Consider the following 12489-nt stretch of genomic DNA (forward strand, 5'->3'; position numbering starts at 1 on the left):
AAACAACCGACGTCGCTGATGCTATCATTGAGGTGTATTTCATGTACTTTTCCTTAAGTAATAAAAAAAAACACATCTAAAACTTTACATAATTTATATATATCTTTCATAGGTATAAATTAAATCAAACAATGATTTATTATAACTCAAGATACGTTATATTTGTTCCAAAATTGAAGCGCTTACCTTGCGAGAATTTGTACAAATTGCTTTCAGTCGCACCTGGGCAAGCGAGAAATGTCCAGGTGCTATCGAGCTCCCGTTCACCGAAAGAGAAAGAGACAAGCTCATATTTGACAATGAGTATGACAAGGAAGAATGGAGTCGAAAATAACAGATTCCTTCATAGGTATAGAAATAAATTTGAACGTATTTTTTGTGCTCCTTATGTACGAGTATATATTAGTAATAGTAGTAATTAATATGATTTATTATAACTAAAATGTGGAAAGTTATTTTTGTACACAATTCGTTTTTGAGTCGGAGTACTTATAGCAATAGTAATTGTAATGTAGATTATTTAATTTTCTTTCCAGGAGAAGGCCTACACAACTTACATAGATCAAGGAGTCGCGGCGAAAGCATAAACGTCGTGGGCACCAAAACTAGAAGCAAATAAATTCACCTTCACGTCCGTAACGCCGTACCATACCTTGTAGAGTACTACCATATTTATAAGTTACTATACTGCACGGACAACTTTACTTGTGTACTGGCGAAGAATGTAGCCAATCACAGCGCTGAATGAACACGCGTGAAGCGTTCGTAACCGCTATTGGTTGTTTCGTGACCGGGGTGTTACGTGATTGGTCAGATTAGAAAAGATGGCCGATGTAACTTATATCTGTGGTTTTATTGTATGGACCGAATTATAAATATACGTCCACCACCCTGTTTCGTTCTTTTTTAGCAAATGGTGCTTTCTATGTAGTTTTCTGTTGCATGATAAATTAAAAGTTTGAAATGTTGATGTTATCGGATGTAGGCATTTAATTTATTATGTGATAGGGATAAGCAATATTTTATGCGTTTACGTTGTTCCCTTATTGAGAAATTTAAGGAAATTTGATCTTCTCGCATTTATTAACTAGATTAATAATATGACGTAGTAGGTCTTCCGAGATTTCCATATATCGCAATTTTATAGTATTTGAACTATTTGACATTATGAATTTTCTGTGAACGAAATATTTATTTATTTTACATTATTTTTGACACAATCGCAATCCTAATTGAGTATGTTGTAAATAATTGGACATTTTAAATATGTGATTTAATTTAATTCTTTTTAGATGTAAATATGTGAATTTTGTGTGTATTATTAATTTAGAACCAATGAAATTTTTGTGATCAGTGATAATATTCGATGGTTTTGTATAGATTTTTTTACTGTATAGTTTGTGGTATAGATGTTATTGTAATTTATTTATGTATTAGTTTATGTTGTATGGATGCACAGTTTTATATTCTGCACATGGAATATAATGTCTGTGGTTGCTTAAAAACGCTTTTACTAAAAATTGTCAAAATGCATTGCTCAGTTAAGTGTTTTCGGACACAAAAGCACATTAAAATGTGATAGAATCTTGCCACACGAAAATACACTATATTGCCTAGCAATTTGATGCCTATTTCGTTTGGCACTCGCTTTAGTTGTCCCTATGGCAAATAAACGTCCAATGTAAACGTTAAAAACTTCGTCCTTTTAAAAGACTTGTACTTAACTGGTTTTGTGACGTATATAAACGCCCATTGTTTTTAGAAGAAATCGATCGGATTTAATCTTATATAATCGTTTGCAAAATTAAATATGCCACATTATTTTTGACTATATTTACAGTGGCTCAAACCGTTCGCGTTTCTTGCATTAAAAATGGGTGGTAAGAAAATGTGTAGTCATATCGACTTGAAATAAATGTCACAAAATAACTGTCCTGAAATTGAATATCTCCATCCACGCTCGAACAATAATCGATGGTAGATTAAACATGTTTTAATTACACATGTAGAATAAAAGGTTATGTTGGATTTTCTTTAAGAGTCAACAACCCTCGCCGCCACCATACAATCAAAGTTTTTTTTTTTTTTTTTATAGGACATTATTACACAAATTGACTAAGTCCCACAGTAAGCTCAATAAGGCTTGTGTTGAGGGTACTTAGACAACGATATATATAATATATAAATACTTAAATACATAGAAAACACCCATGACTCAGGAACAAATATCCATGCTCATCACACGAATACATGCCCTTACCAGGATTTGAACCCGGGACCATCAGCTTCGTAGGCAGGGTCACTACCCACTAGGCCAGACCGGTCGTCAACTTATTCTCTCATTTCAAAACAAAATTCTTAATTAACATGAAAATTGACATAAACATTTAAGTAACGAATATCTATGACCGCTCTGGCCTAGTGGGTAGTGACCCTGCCTATGAAGCCGATGGTCCCAGGTTCAAATCCTGGTAAGGGCATTTATTCGTGTGATGAGCATGGATATTTGTTCCTGAGTCATGGTTGTTTTCTAAGTATTTAAGTATTTATACATATTAATATATTATATATATCGTTGTCTAAGTACCCTCAACACAAGCCTTATTGAGCTTACTGTGGGACTTAGTCAATTTGTGTAATAATGTCCTATAATAATAATAATATTTATGTTACTAGAAATTTTAAAACAAAGCAATTAGAGCGAGTAGAAGTTTTACAAAACTTCTAGTCGCTCTATTTACTTTCTACAGTGTGTCCCTATCCATTGGACAAAGCCGAAATGTACATTATGGTATATAGAAAGTATCATAAGAACCGGTGTGGCGGTTACGAAGAAATTAACAAATTACGATTTTTTACTTTGGAGCAGCCTGTATGTGTTAATATCTCCTGGGGTAATAATACATCCTTATATAATAGTATGAAACCTTCTTCGACCTTTTTGATTATCTTTTTTATTTATGACACTAATAAGATTCTGACTTGACAAGTCATCATGGCCGAACTTTTTCGAACAAATTGTGAAAAACACCTTCCAATGATTAATACAGCCTGTTCTGAGTTCTTCATATGAAAATTTATTTTTTATCTTTTGTTCGAATTAAAAAAAATATTAACGTTAGAGCATTCCTAAAACTACGTCAGATTTCAGGGTTTGTTCAATGATGATACCAGACATATATGTAACATAAATGTTTTTACCAAGTTTCGTGTAAGTTGTGACTCTCCATGGATCAAGGTACCTTATGGCGGTTGACCGTATTAGTATTGGATCGTCGTTAATAAGATCGTAACCAACCCCCATAAGGTACCTTTTCATTGGAAAGCCACATTTAAGCATCGCATTTAAAATGAGACTACCTTTGATTGTATGGGAGCCGCGGCTGTGGGTATGTGTTTCTTAAGAAACGATTGTTTCGTAGTTATTTTGGTCGCTCGGCGCGGCAATATCAGATATATAGTACGTATACAGACGCCGAGTTTAGCTCATCTAATGTATATTCCATCCTTTTAGTCAGTAATATTCGTAAGTACACTTGAAGTACATTAGTAACGCCTGGTAATAGTGTTTGTAATAATTTCACTTCTCATAGCCCGCCACTTGCCTCATCACATGTGTATATTCACATATAGTTGTAAGTAATTATAACAAGTAAAAAAAATATCGAACGAGCTGTTTCAAAGTTACAAATCTAACGCCAATCTTAGTAATATTTATATGACTGACATCATATTTGTCATGTAGTTCAGCTTTGAGACTGTTGTACTTAAACATTCCATTTACATGGCATTTTTTTACAATTAATCAAATTCAAGTAGTGATATGTTAGATTTTCGACCTAGCGACTTAATTTTGCATTTATTGCATTATCTTCGATATTCATAGGCAGGGGTCGTACAAAAAGTGCGGATGACGTCAAACCACTTATAGGATGATTTCAAATAGTATTTTTGATTTTCATAAACAATTATCACTTATCATTTATCAACCTCTTTATTAAACGATATCGCCACTTGAAATGAGTAAGTACGTTTTTGACTGACACATTGTCAATCAGATGAACAATAAATTGACTTCGTTATTGTTTAGCTATTGTATCTTCACGATTATATTTAGCTAAAATTTATATTTACTAATGTATAAGAAAACGCTCTAAAATGTCATCTTTACTAGAATATTGTGGCAATTTTCCGTTTGTGGAGGTACGTGACAAACACGTATACTGCTCTTGCTGTAATCAAGATATACCAACGAAGGTAAGCAATATTAAAAGACATTTGGAGACAACCAAACATGTCGGAAACGTAGAAAAAAAGGGCAAAGTGAATTTAATATGAACCTTACAAATTTTATGATAGCAGCAAACATACCCTGGGTGCAACTACAAAATGAAAACTTCCGTAATTTCATAAAAAAATGCATAAATGTATTATTAATTCCATGGATTTATTTACGATTATTTTGTTACTTCATTAATACTACTTTGTTACTACATGTCACACGGAAGTTTAAATACAAACTCAAACATCATCCTGTGTGCAAGATTACGTCATTTTTACGTCATCCGCACTTTTTGTCCGACCCCTGTTCATAGGTTTCAACCTAGGACAGCTCAATGTGTGTATAAATCCAAAAAGAAATATAAAAGTATTTTCGAAATATAGTAGGATGTGTCTTTGAACTCTATGTGTGCTTTCGTCCAGTAGCGGTAGGGCGGGGGGATGTGCACTAAGGGTCCTAGGTAGGCGAATAGAGACCTTAAAGCAGCTACACGTAGGTTCAAATTTATTTAGACTAAGCTGACCATGTGCTGTGCTGTATGTTTTAAACAATAGTTTATAGGTAAATGAAATTATTTGTTTTGTATCATTGTTTTATTAACTACAAGTACATCGTAGTTGTATTTATTGCAGTCAATTCAATATGAGCTTAATAATTAAATATTTTCATCATGTTGGATTTATTTTTAATGTAGTTAGCTTAAGTTTATTTGCCAGAATATGAATTGTGTAATTGAATTTTTAATAACACTTAGATCACAAATGAATATTTCTAATTCTTTTATAGCAGCTACTCGGTAGCTTAGTTGGTTGCGTCTTTATGTAACTACACATTTAAGCATAATTTAAAGAGATTTTAATATAATACAAAAATAGTTTCCTAACTAGTGGAAATATTTTTGCCAAGTAGCAAATTTGAGTCAACCATCGCTGTCATTATCAATAAATGTAATAATTACGAATTTATTTTGTTTTTATTCACACTTCAGTAATAAACATCCTTATTTTATCACTATCATAAAAAGGTAAAGCACTTTTTTGACATGTTCATGCGACCAGCTGACGGTCTTTCCACCGCGATATAACCGGCTCACGATTTTTAGGGTCCCGTACCCAAAGGGTCAAATGGGACCCTATTACTGAGACTTCGCTGTCCGTCAGTACGTCCGTTCGTCTGTCACCAGGCTGTATCTCATGAACCGTGATAGCTAGACAGTTGAAATTTTCACAGATGATGTATTTCTGTTGCCGCTATAACAACAAATACTAAAAACAATAAAATAAATATTTAAGGGGGCTCCCATACAACCAACATATTTTTTTGCCGTTTTTATAAATAATGGTACGGAACCCTTCGTGCGCGAGTCCGACTCGCACTTGCCCGGTTTTTTAAATTCATAATAGCATCTAAACTAACATCTGACAAAGTATCAAACGGGAGGCGATAATAATTTTTTAGGGTTCCGTAGCCAAATGGCAAAAAACGGAACCCTTATAGATTCGTCATGTCCGTCTGTCTGTCCGATTATGTCACAGCCAATTTTGTTACCTGTTTGCGTGGCTGCCATTCCTCAACCCACCAACGGAGCGGCAGCTGACGTCCATACATACATAGCTGTTAACCACATACTAATTATCGCCCGGGAGGCGATTATTCATGTAAATCTGTTCCTGGCTTCCGGTTTATAACTTGCCCTGGAAAGTATATGAAAAAAAAATCATACTGTTTTAAGATGATCACTTCGAGTTTCTGTTTTGTCAGTGGAAGACAAAACAATATTTTTGCTTATACAAATTCACATAAAACTACGGTTAATTCAGTCTACCACAAATAATTTCTGCTATTTATTTTTTGGAAATTTTATTTTACAGTAAGTAGTTTTTGCATGACCCAGATAATCAATTAATCATTAGTATATTTAGAAGCGAATGCAGAAATAATTATGAGTACAAGTAAATATTTCAAATTGCTCCTGTAGAATAATGATCATGTAGTTTTTTTTTACTTTGATCAATGAAGTCCTATCGGACGTCCCAGATATCGCTAGGGCGATGCTGTTGAAGCGGACTTGCGCGATCTCCAGGCCGATAACTGGCGGGAGATGGCACAGGATCGAGACAACTGGCGTCTACTCGTGTCGGAGGCCAAGACTCATTTTGGGTCGCTGCGCCATTAAGTAGTAGTAGTAGTAATGAAGTCAAATTATTATACAGGGTTAATTATAATATAATAATTAGTATAATTCAACTCTTAGCTATACTATACGCGATGAATTTGTACTGAACAACGTTTACTATGCAACCAACTCTGAAATAGCGATTAAAGTTCGGTTCCATATGTAGGCTGATCAGATTCAAAATTTAGAGGTTGGTTCCATTGTGTTTCAGTACGCGGCGTGTAATCGTGAACCTTGTCGGTATGCATGAAGGTTGATACTGGGCTGTCGCCGTGCGCGTCATATGACGTCTTTGGCGGTCAAAAGGTTAAAAAATCACCTTACACAATATGGCTAAGGATTGAAGTCTTATGTCAGATATATCGGAGCGGCTGATGCCCTAAAAAATAACTAAACACGCACGCCTTGACAATAGAGGCGTGTTTAGATATTTGTAAGCACCTTGGCCGCTCCGATATATCTGATGGCGTTGGGTTTAGCCGAGGCGTTAGACTAAAATAAATCACCTTGCAGAGCATGACCGGGCATTGAAAAAATACCCTTAACCGGTAAGACGTTTAGACTAAATTTGAGTGTTTCTACAAACGACAAATGTTAATTTAGTCTACAAGTGATGTAAGTACCTACTTAAGATAATTGAAAGCAGTTACCCATCCAAGAAAATAGCAGCATATTTATTAAAATCAATATGGCCGACGCACGCCATTTTAGCCAAAGCGGATCACGATATCTTTCCCTGCCACGGACAATAAAATAAGCCGCAAGAATTGAATTTTATTTGCTTGTGCAAATAAATGATGATTTAGTGTACACCGACGGTAAACGGATGGTTATCTAACTTTGTGTGTTCCAAGTGAAATATTAATCTTTGAAGCTAGATTTAAAAAAAAAACACCTTGGGAAAAAAGGCCGCTACTGAAAATGATAAGACGTTTTCGCCTGAAGTAGTCCAAGAGTAATGTACAAAGTAAAAAGAAAAGTAAGTAGTAAAGTTGCATGTAGTAACTATAACTATAAGTAGTCTGAATAGACAGGTATTTGAGACCGGATCCCTTTGTTTGGCATAATTATTGAAAGTCATAATGTAATGATAGTCATATTATCATTAGTCATAACTCTGAAACCGTTAACTTTTCAGAAGTTTCCTTAGGTTATCCTATAGATAGGGTCGGTTAGGTTTGTTTTATGGCAATCCTGAAAAGTTACGCGTTTCTGAGAACCAAATTATGGCTAACGAAAATGCGGACAAACAATACATTATGACTTAAAACTTTATGGGAAACATTCGACACCCATTTGAGACCGTTATTCCAATGTTTGATAACATGTTTGTTTCCTTTTATTACTATGTATGGATAGTAACTAATTAAGTAAATATTCTTTATTGCACCACAAAGAAAACAAATTTAAAAAACAGATTTACAATGTAAAGAAAGGTAGCAACAGGCGGTCTTATCGCTGTAAGCGATCTCTTCCAGACAACCTTAGGGTAGCAGGATATAAAGAACAGTAAGTTTTTAGAACAGGTAGTGCACGAATGAATTAGAGGAATAGGAAAATCACACATACATTAAGCAGACAGTACATACAGTACATTTACAATTTAAATAAACATATAAATATAACAACACATACCTATATTAAAATAAATAAATATTAGATACATATCTAAATATACATACATACATAATATAACACAGCGGCACATTAACACATTCAGTGCCAGCGCGTGCTACGCGCTACGAGCGTAGCCGATAACATGGGAAAATTCGTATGTAGCGAAAAGCGACTACGGACTGAGCGCCCGTCTGGCGGGTTGCTGGCAGTGAATGCGTTAAGCTAAGCAGGATAGATGGTGCCAACCAAAGAGGAAATAACCAGTGCCAACTAAAAGGACAGTCGAGAACGCTGAGATATTTTACATGTCAGGGAAAAGGAGCTAGAGGTCTTTTAAAAAGAGTATGAATAAGTTCAGTAGGTATATCAGGCATTGAAATATATTCTTATTACGACCTGTCTGGTCTAGTGGGCAGTGACCCTGCCTGTGAAGCCGATGATCCCGGGTTCAAATCCTGGTAAGGGCATTTTGTTTGTGGGTTGCGCATGGATATTTGTTCACAACACCCACTCGGTGTTTTCTATGTATTTAAGTAATTATACACCGTGTTTTTTTTTATTTCAAGGGTGCTTTCCTGAGCTTAAATTAAGTAACTTTCTCAAAGACTATATTCCGATAGACCGGTATTCTAAATAACTCCCGGTACTCTTTATTTTTATCCTTTAAGGCCTTTACGAGCGGATACACTTGCCTTAGAGCCTATTTACATATTTATTAGTGTTTAGTACGAGTTTACATTTGGTACATTTGATACAAAACAAAGTACTATCTCGGACGATTGATGTTTGAAATGATATTGATATGTCACATCAATTATTGTATGGAAGGTAGAGTTAAGGAATATAATCTCCATATACCAAAAAGTGTCCGTCAAAAAACTATAAATAGGTGTCGCTACAATATCTAGAATACTTCAGAAAAAAATCTAATCATAGACAGCGCACTTCACTCCGTCAATAACGCCCAGGTCCTTAGCTACTCTAGCGCTACTCTGGAGAGATTTGAAACTATTATTTATAGCTGACAGTTGGATATCTATGCGACAGTCCTGCCTATGGAGATTCTGTTCCTTGCCTCTACCTTCAATAAATTGTTGGTTGAATTAAATGTAATGCCCGTGTTACAACAGCGTTATATACAACATTTAATAACTTCAAATTCACTTTGCCATTTAGTTTCCTTTAACGTACTTACCCATACCCCGGAGTTAAGGATGACTCACGCTACACAGTGCCAGGGCCGGGCCGGGGCGGACCGGAGCGAGCCGTCACACGGACTTTCAGGAGCGCCACCGTCGCCGGACCGTTCCGGGGCCGGGGCGACCGGGCCATCATCTCTATATTATATAGTATCTCTATGCGTTGACACTATCGTTGAGTCTCCGAGCGCGAGACAGGCCGGGCCGGGCTGCCGAGCTCACCGAGCCGTCCAAGCAACGGACTGTTTATGACAAATGTCACAAATGTCAATCATATTGAAAAAATTGGTTCGATGGGAAGCAAGTCGATATAGAAATAAATAATAAAATCAAAATATTGGCCCTGGCTGCCATAATAGCTGATGAAGAGAATACTGCATACTCTGGGCAATTGTGCATTTGGACATTTCGCGGACACTTTCGGAAAAAGGAGAATTACACAACATTATGTGAAGAGCTTTATTTCCACATGACCCGAGACTCTTTCGAAGCCACCGTGTTCTCTGCTTAAGGTAATGGAAATACAATGCGTGTATATTGTCTCAAATAATCATGTGCCGAAGCATATTAAACTATTAAAATGAAAAGGGATGACCGGTTCTCCATACAAACATAGTCCCCATTTTCCTCTCTGGATATTGATATTCCCTTCGTTCTACATCCAATTTTGTAATAGTACATTACGATACAAGTGCGAAAAATAGGAAATTCGAAACAAGTGGCGATAAATTAAAACACGACCGAAGGGAGTGTTTTAAATCGACACGAGTTGCGAATTACTTATTCGCACATGTATCGTACAACGTTTTACAGTACATGGCTCTTTAAATGTTCGACACAGTAACGTAATATGCTAATTTTCGCACTAGTGCGGTAAAGTAGTAACATATGTACTGTAAAAATATTATCCGTAATGGGGACTACGTTTGTATGGAAAAGCGGTCTCGTTTTGAGGTAGGTAACTAGGCAGATTACTTAGAGATTGACTCATCACAAGCTGCCCTAAGTGCTTCTTAGCGAGTAGACAGGCCTATTGTTTTTCAGTATTATTTTCTTCTATTGAGGTGTGCATTTGTGTTGTATTGCAAAAATATATCCGTTGGGGTTCAGTGATACCCGATAGATATTAACCCTGAATCACAAATGATCATTTTGCTTAATGCCGCGTTTTTGCATTATTTTCTCCCATCAATCCTATCATAGACTTGTTCCGTTTCAGGAATGCATGAAAAACTTAAGTTTAAAAGAGAAGATATTTAAAATGGCTGTTAGGAATACCACAACATTTTAAAGTATCGATATAAGATAATCATCTACAAACATTCAGCTACAGAGAAATACGCGTACACCACTAAGAATGTCGGTGGTGCGCTCTCAAAGTAAAAAAATTAACTGTTAAGTTCGGTACACTAAGATAGAATTGTCTAACAAGTACAAAAAATAAACTACTTACTGGCTCACTTACTTCTTGCGAAAAAGGAATTTTTGATCTATAATACGAGTGGGTTAGGTAGTTGAAATTTACAGTGTGCATTTTATGGTTCCGTAGCCAAAATGGCAAAAACCCTTACAGTTTCGTCATGTCCATCTGTCTGTCTATCTGTCTGTCCGTATGTCACAGCTATTTTACTCAAAAACTATAAGATAACCAAAAGAGAAAAGTGGAAAGTAGGTATTTTTTATACTACGTTGGTGGCCCGCCTGATGGTAAGCTACTACTTAGTTTAGAAGTTCAAATGTATAAAAATATAATTTTTAGGCACGCCATACATGTAACTAAAAGTGAGAAGGTTATTCAAGTAAAAGAGTATTAAATTTAAGATTTTTTTTAAGTAAGTGAGATGGCAAAGGAGTCTTGCGTAGCCCGTCATGCTAGCCCGAAATGATATGAACGCTCTGACGTCCGGCTACAGCGGCGGCCTCATATTGAGAAAGTCGGGCGTAGCCCTTGTGCTATGCGTGCTCTAAGGCCCAGGGCCCCCTCATAACAAATGAATCGGGGGTAGCCTTACGTACCTAAGTAGCTTCCTCATACTAAAAAGTCGTGCAGAAGAAGATAACAATATAATTGTTTCAATATGTCAATTCCAGATTTCCTGTGTTTCTTAAATGTATAGTAATGGCAGCAGTTTTCATCTTTAGGGTTCCGTACCCAAACGGGACCCTATTACTAAGACTCCGCTGTCCGTCCGTCCGTCCGTCCGTCCGTCCGTCCGTCCGTCTGTCACCAGGCTGTATCTCATGAACCGTGATAGACAGTTGAAATTTTCAAAGATGACTTACTTCTGTTGCCACTATAACAACATAGTATTGTGTTCCTGCCGGTGAGTAAGGTTGCCAGAGCTCAACGAGGGGAAGGAGGGTTGTTAGGCTCGGCAACGCGCATATAATTCCTCTGGAGTTGCAGGCGTACATAGGCTATGGAGACTGCTTACCATCAGGTGGGCCGTATGCTTGTTTGCCACCAACGTAGTATATAAAAAACCAAATACTAAAAAGTACGGAATCACGTTGGGCGAGTCCGACTCGCCCTTGTCCGGTTTTTGTATTTATTCGTAAGCTTGCATTAATTGCCATGGCACTTTAGGCTTAGCTTGTAAGTACAGTCGAGGAAATTGATTCTTTAGCAGTTAACGTGTCACGTTACAATGGACAGCTCTTACCATAAGTATGTACAGCCAAATTTACTTGAACCGCAAGTTGCTAAAGAATAAATTTCCGCGACCGTACTAATAGGATATTCTTTGGTAATAGGTCTAATAAATACGGACTCTTTTCTTAAACCTTTTTACTTGTATACTTTTTACGACATTTGACGCTGTCATGTTATTCAAATAGTAAAATAAATCTGACAAGAGAGAAAATAGTGATCTTATTTACAGAAAGATACTTAATGTATGAAAAAATAAGCAAAAATAAGAATGAATGTTTTGTGAGTGTGAAACAATTTTATTTTCTTTGACAAATAGAGCACTGCATTGCATTAACGATTATTATTATTTTAATTTGTATGTCTTTCCCATCACGGAACAATGGTATTCCGGACCTTTGAGAAGCGTGCGCCGAGCCCTAACCTAACGTAGAGGCCCTTTTGACACGTTCATGAAATGTAAGATGTACACCGAGCTGATGCTGCCCTTGCCCATGTCATAGGACGCACGCAGAGGCAGGCCCGACAGGGTGTAAGGACTATTGAGAGTTGTTGGAATCTAAAA

The 12489-nt window shown here is 36.4% G+C and overlaps 1 protein-coding gene across 1 annotated transcript in view; it reads left to right on the forward strand.

Moving 5' to 3' along the window:
* Positions 1–5243, forward strand: part of LOC133519352 (kinesin-like protein KIF13B) — a 350907-nt gene extending 345664 nt beyond the window's left edge. Inside the window, exon 39 of the mRNA XM_061853395.1 lies at positions 537–5243. Within this exon, the coding sequence (XP_061709379.1) occupies positions 537–619 (83 nt within the window). The 3' untranslated portion in view covers positions 620–5243. The remainder of the gene's footprint in view (positions 1–536) is intronic.
* The last annotated feature ends 7246 nt before the right edge of the window (positions 5244–12489 follow it).

The sequence above is a fragment of the Cydia pomonella genome, chromosome 6 (genome assembly GCF_033807575.1).
Source record: "Cydia pomonella isolate Wapato2018A chromosome 6, ilCydPomo1, whole genome shotgun sequence".
Lineage (NCBI taxonomy): Eukaryota > Metazoa > Arthropoda > Insecta > Lepidoptera > Tortricidae > Cydia > Cydia pomonella.